Source organism: Salvelinus sp. IW2-2015, linkage group LG2 (assembly GCF_002910315.2).
Source record: "Salvelinus sp. IW2-2015 linkage group LG2, ASM291031v2, whole genome shotgun sequence".
Taxonomy (NCBI): domain Eukaryota; kingdom Metazoa; phylum Chordata; class Actinopteri; order Salmoniformes; family Salmonidae; genus Salvelinus; species Salvelinus sp. IW2-2015.
This window is the reverse complement of record NC_036839.1, coordinates 22,698,253-22,712,244: the sequence shown is the minus strand read 5'-3', so window position 1 is coordinate 22,712,244 and position 13,992 is coordinate 22,698,253. Positions and strand designations below refer to the sequence as shown.

At 43.9% G+C, this 13,992-nt stretch overlaps 1 protein-coding gene across 1 annotated transcript in view; it reads right to left on the bottom strand.

The window, feature by feature from the left end:
- Nucleotides 1–3,907: 3,907 nt before the first annotated feature.
- Nucleotides 3,908–13,992, bottom strand: part of itgb5 (integrin, beta 5) — a 68,225-nt gene continuing 58,140 nt past the window's right edge. The window contains exons 12-15 of the mRNA XM_024006355.2: nt 13,295–13,395; nt 11,797–11,916; nt 10,385–10,551; nt 3,908–4,949 (exon numbers count right to left, since the gene is read on the bottom strand). Of these exons, the coding sequence (XP_023862123.1) occupies nt 4,854–4,949; nt 10,385–10,551; nt 11,797–11,916; nt 13,295–13,395 (484 nt within the window). The 3' untranslated portion in view covers nt 3,908–4,853. The remainder of the gene's footprint in view (nt 4,950–10,384; nt 10,552–11,796; nt 11,917–13,294; nt 13,396–13,992) is intronic.

Sequence of the window (13,992 nt, the reverse complement as noted above, 5' to 3'; positions counted from 1 at the left end):
ACAGTATGAAGTTCTATAGTGGATAAGCTTTACTGTGAAGTGTTCATCATTCTCTACACCCCTTAAACTGAACTCTGGACYTCAGCCAGTTCCACTGCGTTTTTTCATTGTTCCCCTCTAATCAGGGACTGATTTAGACCTGGGACACCAGGTGTGTGCAATTAGTTATCAGGTACAACAGAAAACCAGCAGGCTCAGGACCTCGTAGGTCCCCCCACCCGTTTTAGGATAGTGACAACTATAAATCAAATCAAATTGATTGGTCACATACACATATTTAGCAGATGTTATTGCGGGTGTAGCGAAATTATTGTGTTCCTAGCTCCAACGGTGCAGTAGTATCTAACAATTCACAACAACACACAGACATCTAAAAGTAAAAGAATGGAATTAAGAAATATATAAATATTAGGATGAGCAATGTCGGAGTGGCATTGACCAAAATACAGTAGAATACACTATATACATATAAAAAGAGTAAAACAGTATGTAAACATTATTAAAGTGACCAGTGATTCCATGTCTATGTACATAGGGCAGCAGGCTCTAAGGTGCAGGGTTGAGTAACCGGGTGGTAGTCGGCTAGTGATGGCTATTTAACAGTCTGATGGCCTTGAGATAGTAGCTGATGCACTTGTATTGACCTCGCCTTCTGGATGGTAGTGGGGTGAATAGGCCATGGGTCGAGTGGTTAATGTCCTTGATGATCTTTTGGGCCTTCCTGTGACATCGGGTGCTGTAGATGTCCTGGAGGGCAGGCAGTGTACCCCCGGTGATGCGTTGGGCAGACCGCACCACCCTCTGGAAAGACCTGCAGTTGCAGGCGGTGCAGTTGCCGTATCAGGCGGTGATACAGCATGACAGGATGCTCTCAACTGTAAATCTGTAAAAGTTTGTGAGGGTCTTAGGGGCCAAGCCAAATTTCTTAAGCCTCCTGATGTTAGAAGCACTGACTGGATACATTAAAAAGGTGTTAGAATGGGAGAGAGTTGACTTTGTGTATGTGCTTTCCCCTTTTTTGATAAGATACATTATGACAGACAGTTGAGTGATGAGTTAGAGTTATGTGGAATTTCCTCCCGAGGAATAAAATGGTAGTGTCTTGCTTTTGAGAAGCTTATTTAACATTCCTCTAATTCCAGTCGTGTCAGTGATTGTCAGTTATTGACAATCACGGAGTGCAGGTTGCCTGGCCCCAACCAAACTGATGCATCACGTGGTCGGGGCCCCATGCTGTTAGAGCCAGTTAGCAACAGCAATGAAAATAGCAGACACATCCAGATGGTAAATAGCTTGTGCTGCGAGTTGTCTTTTTAGCATCCAGTGTTTCTTGCGGTCAGTGCTCTCCCTCAGGCTGTAAGGATTAGAGACGGTACTGGGTCATCTTGACACATCTGAGGTGAGATGGGAAGTGGAGAAGAGGAACAAGACAAAGAGTGGAGGGCTGGAAAGAGGATGTGTAGTCTAAAGAGAGCGAAAACATGCGAAAGAGGAAAGGGAGCAATACAGACAGCAGAGAAAGAAAAACGAAAGGGGGACATATGTGAATGAAGAATAGAAACATGGTAGAAGTCTAAGGTCAGCTGACCAATGGGAGCAGCTTCAGGTTTGTCAAAGTGTGATGAGAGGTAAGGGGATGGGTGCATGGAAGACACACTTTCACACCACTAGTCTGCTACCCTCCTCCAAAATACACACACACACAGATTTCCAAGCTTATCTACTTCTCTTCTCTACACACTAAAGACTATTGCAGGAGCTCCCTCCCTGCTCACAATAACATTGGAAAATACATTTCAATGATGTAACAATGATGTAACAATGATGTAATGCCGTTTACATCTAACATCTTATCCAGCATGCATTTCCCAATCATGTGCACTGAGGAGTGAATGGCATCTATCAGGAGTCACTGATGTATTGGTTCCATTACCATTGACTTCTATTTTCAACAACCCATTCATTGCCCCTCCTTATACCCCTCCAGACCCACAGTCAGTCTACATCACACTCCGGGCCAGCTCGATTGTGCTTAATTAAAGTATTGATTGTGTTAACAAGGCTAGATTTCCAGTCCACAGAGGCTACCTGCTGATTGGGCCTGATCATTCTGAAGCATTAGGCATTATTTTCTTTACTGTTCAACAAACAAGTGCACTGACTGTATTGGAAGTCCCTATAGCCTCCATTTTAACTGTGCCCTGTGTCCCTGTTCAGAAGGCAGAGATACTAAATGAACACGCTAACCTACTTTTTCCGACAGCTGAAACCTGGACTGAGGCTGGGCCCTGCCTCGCGGGGGATGAGGCCCCCACCAAAACACCAAGGGGGGGGGGGGGGGGGGGAATTTATGACCTCACTTCAGGCTGAAATAACAGCCCCTCCAGTCCCATAGACATGTTCCATATCCCAGCGTTAGTCCCACCCCCTTCCCTGTATACTTGGGATCTTCCAAACTATGAAGTTAGCAGGGAAATAGAATGCATTTTCCAGCTCATGTGAACCATCAAGTTCTCGGGAAACTGAATAACAAATAGGGTGAACACATATTCCATGTGTTTATTGACATTACTTTGGGTTGTTAGTTCTTCTATGAGTCTTATTTGCAGCTCTGAAAAAAAAATCTGAATTTATGCAACTAATTTAGCTGCTAAAATACAAATCTGGGTTAGCTGAGGAGAGAAGCACATGGTGAGGGTTGTCATGGGCGACAGCAGAAACCAAGATGTAAATGACAGAATCAAAGGGATACCAGACCACCTTTCCTCTGTGTTTCTGTATGATGGCAGTAGACTGCTGCTTATTGGTTGAGAGTGAGAACAGATGTGTTTGAACACATGAACGCACAGACACAGCTTCCCTGGCACCTGAGGTCTAAGCCAAAGACAGACCCCCAATTCATTCATGCCTCTCTTAACATTCAGTCACCCTCCAATACTAGCAGTTCATTTCGCTCAAAAAATAACAAACTGGCTGTTTATTTTTGTTATTTGGAAATATGCTGCTGCTAGGAAGTATAGTTTCATGATTTATGTACAGGTGAAACTATGCATAGGTAAAACAAATAAAAGGTGGAGGATTCTGGACAAGGGTGGGGGAAATATTGCAAGAGKGTCACCATGGGAGTAAAAGTCAAATAAATGGGATATATTTGCTTTTAAGTCATCCATTTATTGCTGTTTTGTGAATACCTGCTCTGTGTGCAGAATGACATATACACATAGTAGTGTTGTAAATCTATTGGTTTCTAATGGTGAATTATCAATGCTGTACAGGAAAGGGCTAATGCATTTCCTCACATGGTGCCAAGACACACAAGTAAGCAGATTGTTTTTATGGGATTCTTATTGCGTTTGGCACACACACATCCGTAAACGTTAGTGCGCACACTCTTTTCGTCCATCGTCTCCCGCTCTCTCTCGCACACTCTCAAGCCTAGCTCACCATCACAAAAAAGGCCATGGAACACATTTAATGAGAAGTCTTCCCTCCCATCTCATACTGTAGCCCTTTCATAACTCCAGTGGCATGTTTTAGCCTGCTTCTTCCTGTTGGAATGGGTGAGGGAGAGTTATGTCCCATGTCAACAGAGCTTAGAGACGTTCCCTGTCTCTCCGCCCACCCACACTCACAGTGCAAGTAATGTAGCCATGACAGAGAGCAGGGTTATTCCAGTCATACTGAATAGTAGCCTGGTCCCAGATCTGTTTGTGCTGTATCCAAATGTATCTATTTGTTTGGCAATGACAATAGGTGCTGACACGGCACAAACAATAGATCAAGACTAGAGAAAGAAGTGCATATGGAGTGTAACAACTACAATAATACAAACACAATGAGAATAGATGGAGATTCTTAGTCACTTTGAGCCTCTCCTAATAATATAATCTATTGTGCAAAACAAGGGTAAGAAAACTACTGCTCTTTTAATGTTAGTACCATGATGCCAAAGTCCACAAAAAAATTTGATGTTATTATCTCATAAACCTGAAAATCTCCTGCTGATGTACATTAATTCATATTTCCATTTGTTATGAAGGAGGATGCATAGTGAGTGTCAGGAAAGGCATTTTTAAGAGTAAAAAAAATATACATACAAATATAAGTCGATGCCTTGGCTGTCTGTACAATGAATATTGCTGTTTATGTGAAGGAGATGTTATAGTTTATGACAGCGTTTCCCAAATTCGGTCCTCGGAACCCCAAGTGGTGCACATTTAGTATTTTTCCTTAACACTACACAGCTGATTCGAATGATCAGAGCTTGATGATTAGTTGATTATTTGAATCAGCTGTGTAGTGCTAGGGCAAAAAACAAACATCTGCACCCTTTGGGGTACTGAGGACAGAGTTTGAGAAACCCTGGTTTGTGATGTGAGGTTGGCAATTTAACACAAATTGTCAGTGACAGATAGGGTTTCATTGTTCTGTCTACATAGTTCATTCTGCTTATATAACATCCGCTTGTTAGCTAGAGAGATGACGCAGAGGATCACAGATTATTGTCTCTGTCCTCTAAACAATTTCCAGACCAGGAGAATGTTGTTGCTTGTCCTCTGGGCTGTATTCTACTGACATCAGTAAATCATACAGAGCAGCCTAGAGCTTTAAGTCATATCTCATTACTTCATGGCAGTTGGTCACTTTGTTTCTCCTCAGTCAGAGAGAGAAAAAAGTAAGGCCACAGTCCCCAGAAACAATCCAGACTACTACTTTTACTTCTGTTTGTCATAAGTCCTTGGCAGATCAGATAGATGGTTAAGTTTATTTAATCATTTCCCACCCCTCCTGGTTCTCTACTTGGACCGGTCCTGCCGTGCCCCCGCCCCACCAACACCCCCATGGGGAGGTGGTCAGTGGGCTGCTCCGTTGTAAGACTTGCCATACATAATGAAGTCTGTCTCTATTGGGTGGCTGGAGATGTGCTGCTTGTAGACGGGGTTGGAGGCCTTGAGAGAGATAGAGATGAAAGAGAGCGAGAGAGAGAAAAGGGGAGAGAGTAACAGAAAGTTTGAAAAATTGGTCAGTTCATTAACATGCACATGTTGAGGCAGGATGGACATTTAAGCCACAGCCTCAGAATTTTGGAACAGCTCCTGATGAGGTGGCGGATGGTCTCCTGAGGGATCTCCTTGCCCAGACCTGGACAAAGCATCCGCCAACTCCTGGACAGTCTGTGGTGCAACATGGCGTTGGTGGATGGACGAGACATGATGTCCCAGATGTGCTCAATTGGATTCAGGTCTGGGGAACGGCGTCCATAGCATCAATGCCTTCCTCTTGCAGAAACTGCTGACACACTCCAGCCACATGAGGTCTAGCATTGTCTTGCATTAGGGGAGGACACCAGGGCCAACCGCACCAGCATATGGTCTCACAAGGGGTCTGAGGATCTCATCTCGGTACCTAATGGCATCAGGCTACCTCTGGCGAGCACATGGAGGCTGTGCGGCCCCCAAAGAAATGCCACCCCACACCATGACTGACCCACAGCCAAACCGGTCATGCTGGAGGATGTTGCAGGCAGCAGAACGTTCTCCACGGCTCTCCACTGCACGTCTGTCACATGTGCTCAGTGTGAACCTGCTTTGATCTGTTTAGAGGCACAGGGCGCCAGTGGCGAATTTGCCAATCTTGGTGTCTCTGGCAAATGCCAAACGCCTGCACGGTGTTGGGCTGTAAGCACAACCCCACCTGTGGACGTCGGGCCCTCATACCACCCTCATGGAGTTCTGTTCTGACCGTTTGAGCAGACACATGCACATTTGTGGCCTGCTGGAGGTCATTTTGCAGGGCTCTGGCAGTGCTCTCCTTGCACCAAAGGCAAAGGTAGCGGTCCTGCTGCTGGGTTGTTGCCCTCCTACGGCCTCCTCCACGTCTCCTGATGTACTGGCCTGTCTCCTGGTAGAGCCTCCATGCTCTGGACACTACGCTGACAGACACAGCAAACCTTCTTGCCACAGCTCGCATTGATGTGCCATCCTGGATGAGCTGCACTACCTGAGCCACTTGTGTGGGTTGTAGACTCCGTCTCATGCTACCACAGAGTGAAAGCACCGCCAGCATTCAAAAGTGACCAAAACATCAGCCAGGAAGCATAGGAACTGAGAAGTGGTCTGTGGTCACACCTGCAGAACCACTCCTTTATTGGGGGGTCTTGCTAATTGCCTATAATTTCCACCTGTTGTCTATTCCATTTGCACAACAGCATGTGAAATTTATTGTCATGGTCACAGTTTGATTTCACAGAAGTGTGATTGCCTTGGAGTTACATTGTGTTGTTTAAGTGTTCCCTTTATGTTTTTGAGCAGTGTATTATTCACAATGATGGCCTAGGAACAGTGGGTTAACTGCCTTGTACAGGGGCAGAACGACAGATTTTTACCTTGTCAGCTCGGGGATTTGAACTAGCAACCTTTTGTTTACAGGCCCAACGCTCTAACCACTAGGCTACCTGCACCCGCATATGGGGTTCAACCAGGACTGTTACATTTGTAACTTAATGAAGACATTTTAACAATGGAATTTAACCTATTGTTAGGAAAAAAAGATGGAAAAAATGTAGAATGAATCATGCAATATTAGGCCTACTGATTATTTCTCAGTATCTACTTGCAAGCTACTGACAGCCTGTAAGCTACCGGACATACATTTTTCTGCAAAGATGCAACCTTTGGTAGACTGATGAAAGGCTACTCTGAGTCAGTGGGTGAATCTCAATTGCATACTTCTCATATCTSCTCAAAACCCATTGAATGAGAAAGCCAGAGGTCCCTATCCTCTGACCTTTTCCTCCAATGTGTTTTGAGGAGAAGGGGAGAGGGGATGCAAGCAATTGAGATTATCTCATAGGCTGCGATACAGTTTAGCCTAACCAGACCTGCACGTGCTCATCATGGTTCTTATAGGCAAAGTGAAATGACAAAATTGCATTCTCTTGTTTCTTTAACTCTCATCGTAGTTCTTGTGTGGTTTTTATTCATACTTAAATGTTTTATAATATTTTCTAAACTCAGCAAAAAAAGAAACGTCCTCTCACTGTCAACTGCATTTATTTTCAGCAAACTCAACATGTGTAAATATTTGTATGAACATAAGTTAACAGACATAAACTGAACAAGTCCCACAAATGTGTGACAAACAGAAATTGAATAATGTGTCCCTGAACAAAGTGGGGGTCAAAATCAAAGTAATAGTCAGTATCTGGTGTGGCCACCAGCTGCATTAAGTACTGCAGTGCATCTCCTCCTCATGGACTGCACCAGATTTGACCGTTCTTGCTGTGAGATGTTACCCCACTCTTCCACTAAGGAACCTGCAAGTTCCCGGATATTTCTGGGGGGAATGGCCCTAGCCCTCACCCTCCGATCCAACAGGTTGCTTGCCATGGCTCTTCGCTTGCCATGGCAGAACACTGACATTCCTGTCTTGCAGGAAATCACGCACAGAACGAGCAGTATGGCTRGTGGCATTGTCATGTTGGAAGGTCATGTCAGGATGAGCCTGCAAGAAGGGTACCACATGAGAGAGGAGGATGTCTTCCCTGTAACGCACAGCGTTGAGATTACCTGCAATGACAACAAGCTCAGTCCGATGATGCTGTGACACACCGCCCCAGACCATGACAGACCGTCCACCTCCAAATCGATCCCACTCCAGAGTACAGGCCTCGGTGTAACGCTCATTCCTTCGACGATAAACGCGAATTCGACCATCACCCCTAGTGAGACAAAACCGCGATTCGTCAGTGAAGAGCACTTTTTGCCAGTCCTGTCTGGTCCAGCGACGGTGGGTTTGTGCCCATAGGCAACGTTGTTTCCGGTGATGTCTTGTAGGCCTGYYKTAMRRCAGGCCTACAAGCACTCAGTCCAGCCTCTCTCAGCCTATTGCGGACAGTTTGAGCACTGATGGAGGGATTGTGCGTTCCTGGTGTAACTCGGGCAGTTGTTGTCATCCTGTACCTGTCCYGCAGGTGTGATGTTCAAATGTACCGATCCTGTGCAGGTGTTGTTACACGTGGTCTGCCACTGAGGACAATCAGCTGTCTGTCCTGTCTCCCTGTAGCGCTGTCTTAGGCGTCTCAGTACGGACATTGCAATTTATTGCCCTGGTCACATCTGCATCATGCCTCCTTGCAGCATGCCTAAGGCACGTTCACRCAGATGAGCAGGGATCCTGGGCATATTTATTTTGGTGTTTTTCAGAGTCAGTAGAATGGCCTCTTTAGTGTCCTAAGTTTTCAGAACTGTGACCTTAATTGCCTACCGTCTATAAGCTGTTAGTGTCTTAATGACCATTCCACAGGTGCATGTTCTTAATTATTTATGGTTCATTGAACAAGCATGGGAAACAGAGTTTAAAACCTTTACAATGAGGATCTGTGAAGTTATTTGGATTTCTACGAATTATCTTTGAAAGACAGGGTACTGAAAAAGGGACGGTTCTTTTTTTGCTGAGTTTATATTATTAGTATTACTACATTGTTGGGAAATAGCTCAAGGTAAGAATATCACTGTACTGTTTTACACCCGTTGTATCCTGTGCACGTGGGGAATAAAACTTTGAAATACATATTTGTTCCTACCCCAGTTCCCACATATGGCTTCAGTGTTATGATACATGGAAACTGTTCCAAAAGTACATTAGATGTACACCACAATGAGATGAAAGACAACAATACATTCCACAACTTGGCATTTCAAATGGGATGTGCTTATATCCTATCCTTCTCAGACATGCAAGTCTCATAACTTATATAGACCTACTCTTGTCCCAAAACAGTCATCACAGCAATTCACACAGCCTTTCATTTGATAGATAGTGTAATAGATAGTCCTCATTGACTCCCATAACTAATGTGGCTCAGTCACATATGAATTCAACCTGTTTATATGTACAGTGCCTTCTGAAAGCATTCATACCCCTCCTTGACTTATTCCACATTTTGTTGTGTTACAGCCTGAATTCAAAATGGATGTATTTTCTCACCCATTTATCTACACACAATACCCCATAACGACAATGTGAAAACATGTTTTTCGATTTTTGTTGATAATTTATTGAAAATGAAATACAGAAATATTTAATTTACATAAGTATTCACACCCCTGAATCAATGCATGGTAAAACCACATTAGGCAGCAATTACAGCTGTGAGTCTTTCTGAGTAAGTCTTGAGCTTTGCACACCTGGATTGTACAATATTTGCCCATTATTCCTTTTCAAATTCTTCAAGCTCTGTTAAGTTGGTTGTTGATCATTGCTAGACACCCATTTTCAAGTCTTGCCATAGATTTTCAAGCTGATTTAAGTCAAAACTGGTACTAGGCCACTCAGGAACATTCAATGTCGTCTTGGTAAGCAACGCCAGTGTATATTTGGCCTTTTGTTTTAGGTTACTGTCCTGCTGAAAGGTGAWTTAATCTCCCAGTGTCTGGTGGAAAGCAGATTGAACCAGGTTTTCCTCTGGGATTTTGCCTGTGCTTAGATCTATTTAGTTAATTTTTTAAACCCCCTAGTCCTTGCTGATGACAAGCAAACCCATAGCATGATGCAGCGACCACCATGCTTGAAAATATGAAGAGTGGTACTCCATGATGTGTTGGATTTGCCCCAAACATAACAATTTGTATTCAGGACATGAAGTTAATTTCTATACAGCATTACTTTAGTGCCTTATTGCAAACAGAATGCATATTTTGGAATATTTTCATTATGTACATGCATCCTTCTTTTCACTCTTGCCATTTAGGTTAGTTTTGTGGAGTAACTACAATCACTGCCATTAAACTCTTGAACTGTTTTAAAGTCACAATTGGCCTCCGGCAATGGAGTTASGAAGGACGCCTGTTTCTTTGTTGTGAATGGGTGCATTGATACACCATCCAAAGTGTAATTAATAACTTCACCATGCTCAAAGGGATATTCAAGGTCTGCTTTCTTTTTTGTGAGGCATTGGAAAACACTCCCTGGTCTTTGTGGTTTAATCTGTTTGAAATTCACTGCTCAACTGAGGGACCTTACAGATAATTGTATGTGTGGGGTAGAGAGATGAGGTAGTCATAAAGAAATTCTGTTAAACACTGTTAATGCACAAAGAGTCCATGCAACTTATGTGACTTGTTAAGCACATTTTTACTCCTGAACTTATTTAGGCTTGTCATAACAAAAGGGGTTGAATACTTATTGACTCAATACATTTCTGCTTTTCATTTTTTATTCATTTGTAAACATTTCGAAAAACATAATTCCACTTTGACATAGTGTGTAGGCCAGTGACATCAAAAATATTTATATTCAGGCTGTAACAACGAAATGTTGAAAGAGTCAACTTTCTGAAGGCACTGTAAATCACTGTTATAAATAGGATAGTCATCCTCCTCACCATCTCGTAACGTGCGCGGCAGCGGGCGCTCTGGAAGCGGGCAAACTCCCGCCGGTCGTGCACGGTGATGACCAGCTTCCAGATGGCTAGCAGCACAATGCCCACCAGCAGGATACTGCCCACCACCGCCAGGAGGACCGTCAAGGCATCCGGCGCTGCGCCACACTCTGGAGACGGGAGGGGAGACAAACAAACAAAGATTATTAAAAAGCAGATATACACAGGAACTAAGAAAATGCACAAAGAAATATATAAAGAGACATATACACTGAACAAAAATATAAACACCATGGTCAAAGTGTTGGTCCCATGTTTCATGAGTTGAAATAAAAGATCACAGAAACGTTCCATACGCAGAAAAGGCTTATTTCTCTCAAATGTTGTGCACAAATTGTTTACATCTCCGTTAGTGAGCATTTCTTCTTTGCCAAGATAATCCAAGTTTTTAAGGGGGGGTGCAATYGGCAGGAATGTCCACCAGAGCTGTTTCCAGAGAATAGAATGTTAATTTCTCTACCATAAGCCGCCATAAGAGTGGTCTATGGTCTATGGGGTTATGGTATGCGCAGGCATAAGGTACGGACAACGAACACAATTGCATTTTATCGATGGCAATTTGAATGCAGTTACTGTGACGAGATCCTGAGGCCCGTTGCCATGCCATTCATCCACGTTTCAGCATGATAATGCATGGCCCCATGGATCTGTACACAATTCCTGGAAGCCGAAAATGTCCCAGTTGTTGAATGAACTGCATACTCACTAGACATGTCACCCATTGAGCATGTTTGGGATGCTCTGGATCCACAGGCCACAATCAACAGCCTCTATGCTAAGGAGATGTGTTGCGCTGCATAAGGCAAATGGTGGTCATACCAGATACTGACCGGTTTTCTGATCCACGCCCCTACCTTTTTTTTAAGGTATCTGTGAAAAACAGATGCATATCTGTATTCCCAGTCATGTGAAATCCATACATTCCTAGACAGTCCTAGTTAATGAATTAATTTAAATTGACTGATTTCCTTATATAAACTAACTCAGTAAAACCTATAAAATTGTTGCGTTTATATTTTTGTTCAGTGTATATATATATATATATATATAATATTATATAAGAGAGGGATAGATAGGAATATAGACAAAGGGAGATGCAAGAAAGAGTCAAACAATTATACAGAATAGCTGTTAAAAAACAGATCTAATATCATAACCCAATTGTCCAATAGAGTGCATGTCCACAAGAGGCCTAGACTGACACTCTCCAGATAATAACAAACAGACATGGTATACACTATTTCATACTGCAACACATGGCCTTCTCTGTTATTGTTTTATCCTCCATTTCTTTGAATGTGAAGAGAAGCAGCTGGCTGATATGTTATGTCCATGTCTTCTGTATCAGTACTGACCTGGCTCTTTGAGCGCGGTGAGGACTGACATGCCATTGGCGTGTTCAGAGTACATGAACTTCATCACACACTCGTTCTCCGTCTTGTACAAGCAAAGGACAGCGTTTGGGTCTTCCGTTTCTGTAAGAGGACAAAAAAAGAGATGGGCACTGCTGAGACACAAGTAAGAAAAAAGCTGGCGAAACTTACTGAGAGAAGAAACAAAGACAGAAGAAAGAAAACAAGAGAATGGTGAGAGCTCCAACAACACAACAATGTGGGAAAATGTATCCAGATGCATTGCTTTATTGTGAAATCACTCTTGGATAAGGGATTGATCGCATTCCACAGTAAGGACAGAGCCATTTGCTTTGCTTTTTTGTCCTTGTTTTTGTGAACTCTATCATTCAAATATTCTAAATGCCTTGGGGACTGAGGAATTAAACTAGCTCTAACCCCCTCCACCGTCTTCCATCTCCCCTCGATTCCCTTCAGCCTCTTCTCCCCTCTCTGCTTTTTYGGCGGGAGAGAAGTTTCCGGAATGTACATGCAGAGTCTATTAGGGGAGGTCAGATGGTTGGAATAGCAGAGTGAGAGAAAGCAGTGAAACAGAGCAGATCTAGGACAGTGAGGACAGAGCGACAGTGAAGGGAGGGCCTTAAGATATAACAATCCCTTTAAATCCAGAGCCCATGGTGCGTCTGAAACGGCACCCTATTGCAATCTCAGCATCACAATGTCCCCACAAGCAACATTATCATATTAAAACATTCCTAGTTAACTATCCCCCGCAATGCAAAATGCTGAAGGGATCCAGACAGACCAAACCCTGGGACTGTCTATGTTCCACTTAAGACCTGTGGGTTTTAAAAGACGACAGCACGTGATGACAGTTTAGAGTTATGGGTGCAGGTAGAGTTACATGTTTGTTTAGAGGGTGAGGTATTTGGGGAGTAGGCAGGGGGCATCATGTTTTAATGGGGCTGCRTGTCTTTGAACCAAATGATGGGTTTGGCTGCATGGCGCTGCCCGTTATTATAAGCTGCTACCTGGAGGACAGARCAGAAGAGGTCCGTCCGCTCTGCCACTAGAGACCCAGACTGACACTCGCCAGAAAATAACAAACAGACACCCACTCTGGACTGGAGAGGGTATATTTATTTTCATAAGTAATTACAGATGAGGCATATGGGCGTGTGTGTGGGTTGGAGAAGCGTGCGTTACTTTGGTCTGAGCTAACCCGTCAGAGCAGCTGGGTGATGTCACATTAGCTAAAACAGCTCAAACGGTACATACACCGTGTTTTGGCAAGGCTGTGCACAATAAGAGTGGGAGAGAGCTAATAAACTAGAACAAGGGAAGACGTCTGTAATGCATCAACAACAAACTGCTGCAGACGCTAATCACAGATGTTGATACTCCTCTGTGTGTGTGTGTGTGTGTGTGTGTGTCTCTCTCTCTGCTGGCCGGCTGATATTAGAGAGGGGAACCACAGTCAGTCAGTGTTTTGTTTACTCACTAAGCGTTTCCACAGTGATGATCTCGTCCTTGCATAGCCGCTGGCAGGTCTGGTTGTCGGACAGTCTTCCGGAGTCGAAAAGCCGGCACTCGATGCATTCCCTGGAGTGGAGAGAGATAGAGAGAWRGATGACAGAGCGACAAGAGAGACCGTGCGTGGCATAATTACATACATCATACATGCCGTGTTTACAGGAGCACAGAGGTGACCAGGCCTCGAGTTTAAGGTCAGTTTATGGTCAAGGGTCACACCTTTCACCTCTGAAATGAGAGCCATGTGTGAGTATAGGAGCATGCTGGGAGGGTACAACTGTGACTGATAGCAACACATTCCCTGGGATAGCCTGCTGATACGCTCTGCTCCTGATATAGGATGAGTGATTAGAGTGAGGAGTTTGGGTCGTAAACCTTTTGCTTTTTCGGGGGACGCCAATGGAATGGGAGCCGTCTTAATATCTTTCTGAAGCGCAAATCATAGTCCACAGTCGCTGAGACACGATAGTCTGGCATCCCATTGTGATATAGCTGTGTGGCTCTGAGACTACCATCGATGGGGGGCGCGCAGCCCAAAAGCGCACATCCTCACAACTCCACACCAAAGCATCTCCGGTATGCCTCCCCTATTCATTTAAATTGCATGAGCTGCCCTGAGAATTAGAAAATATGGAAAGCCAACTGTCTAATATTCCTGGAACACTG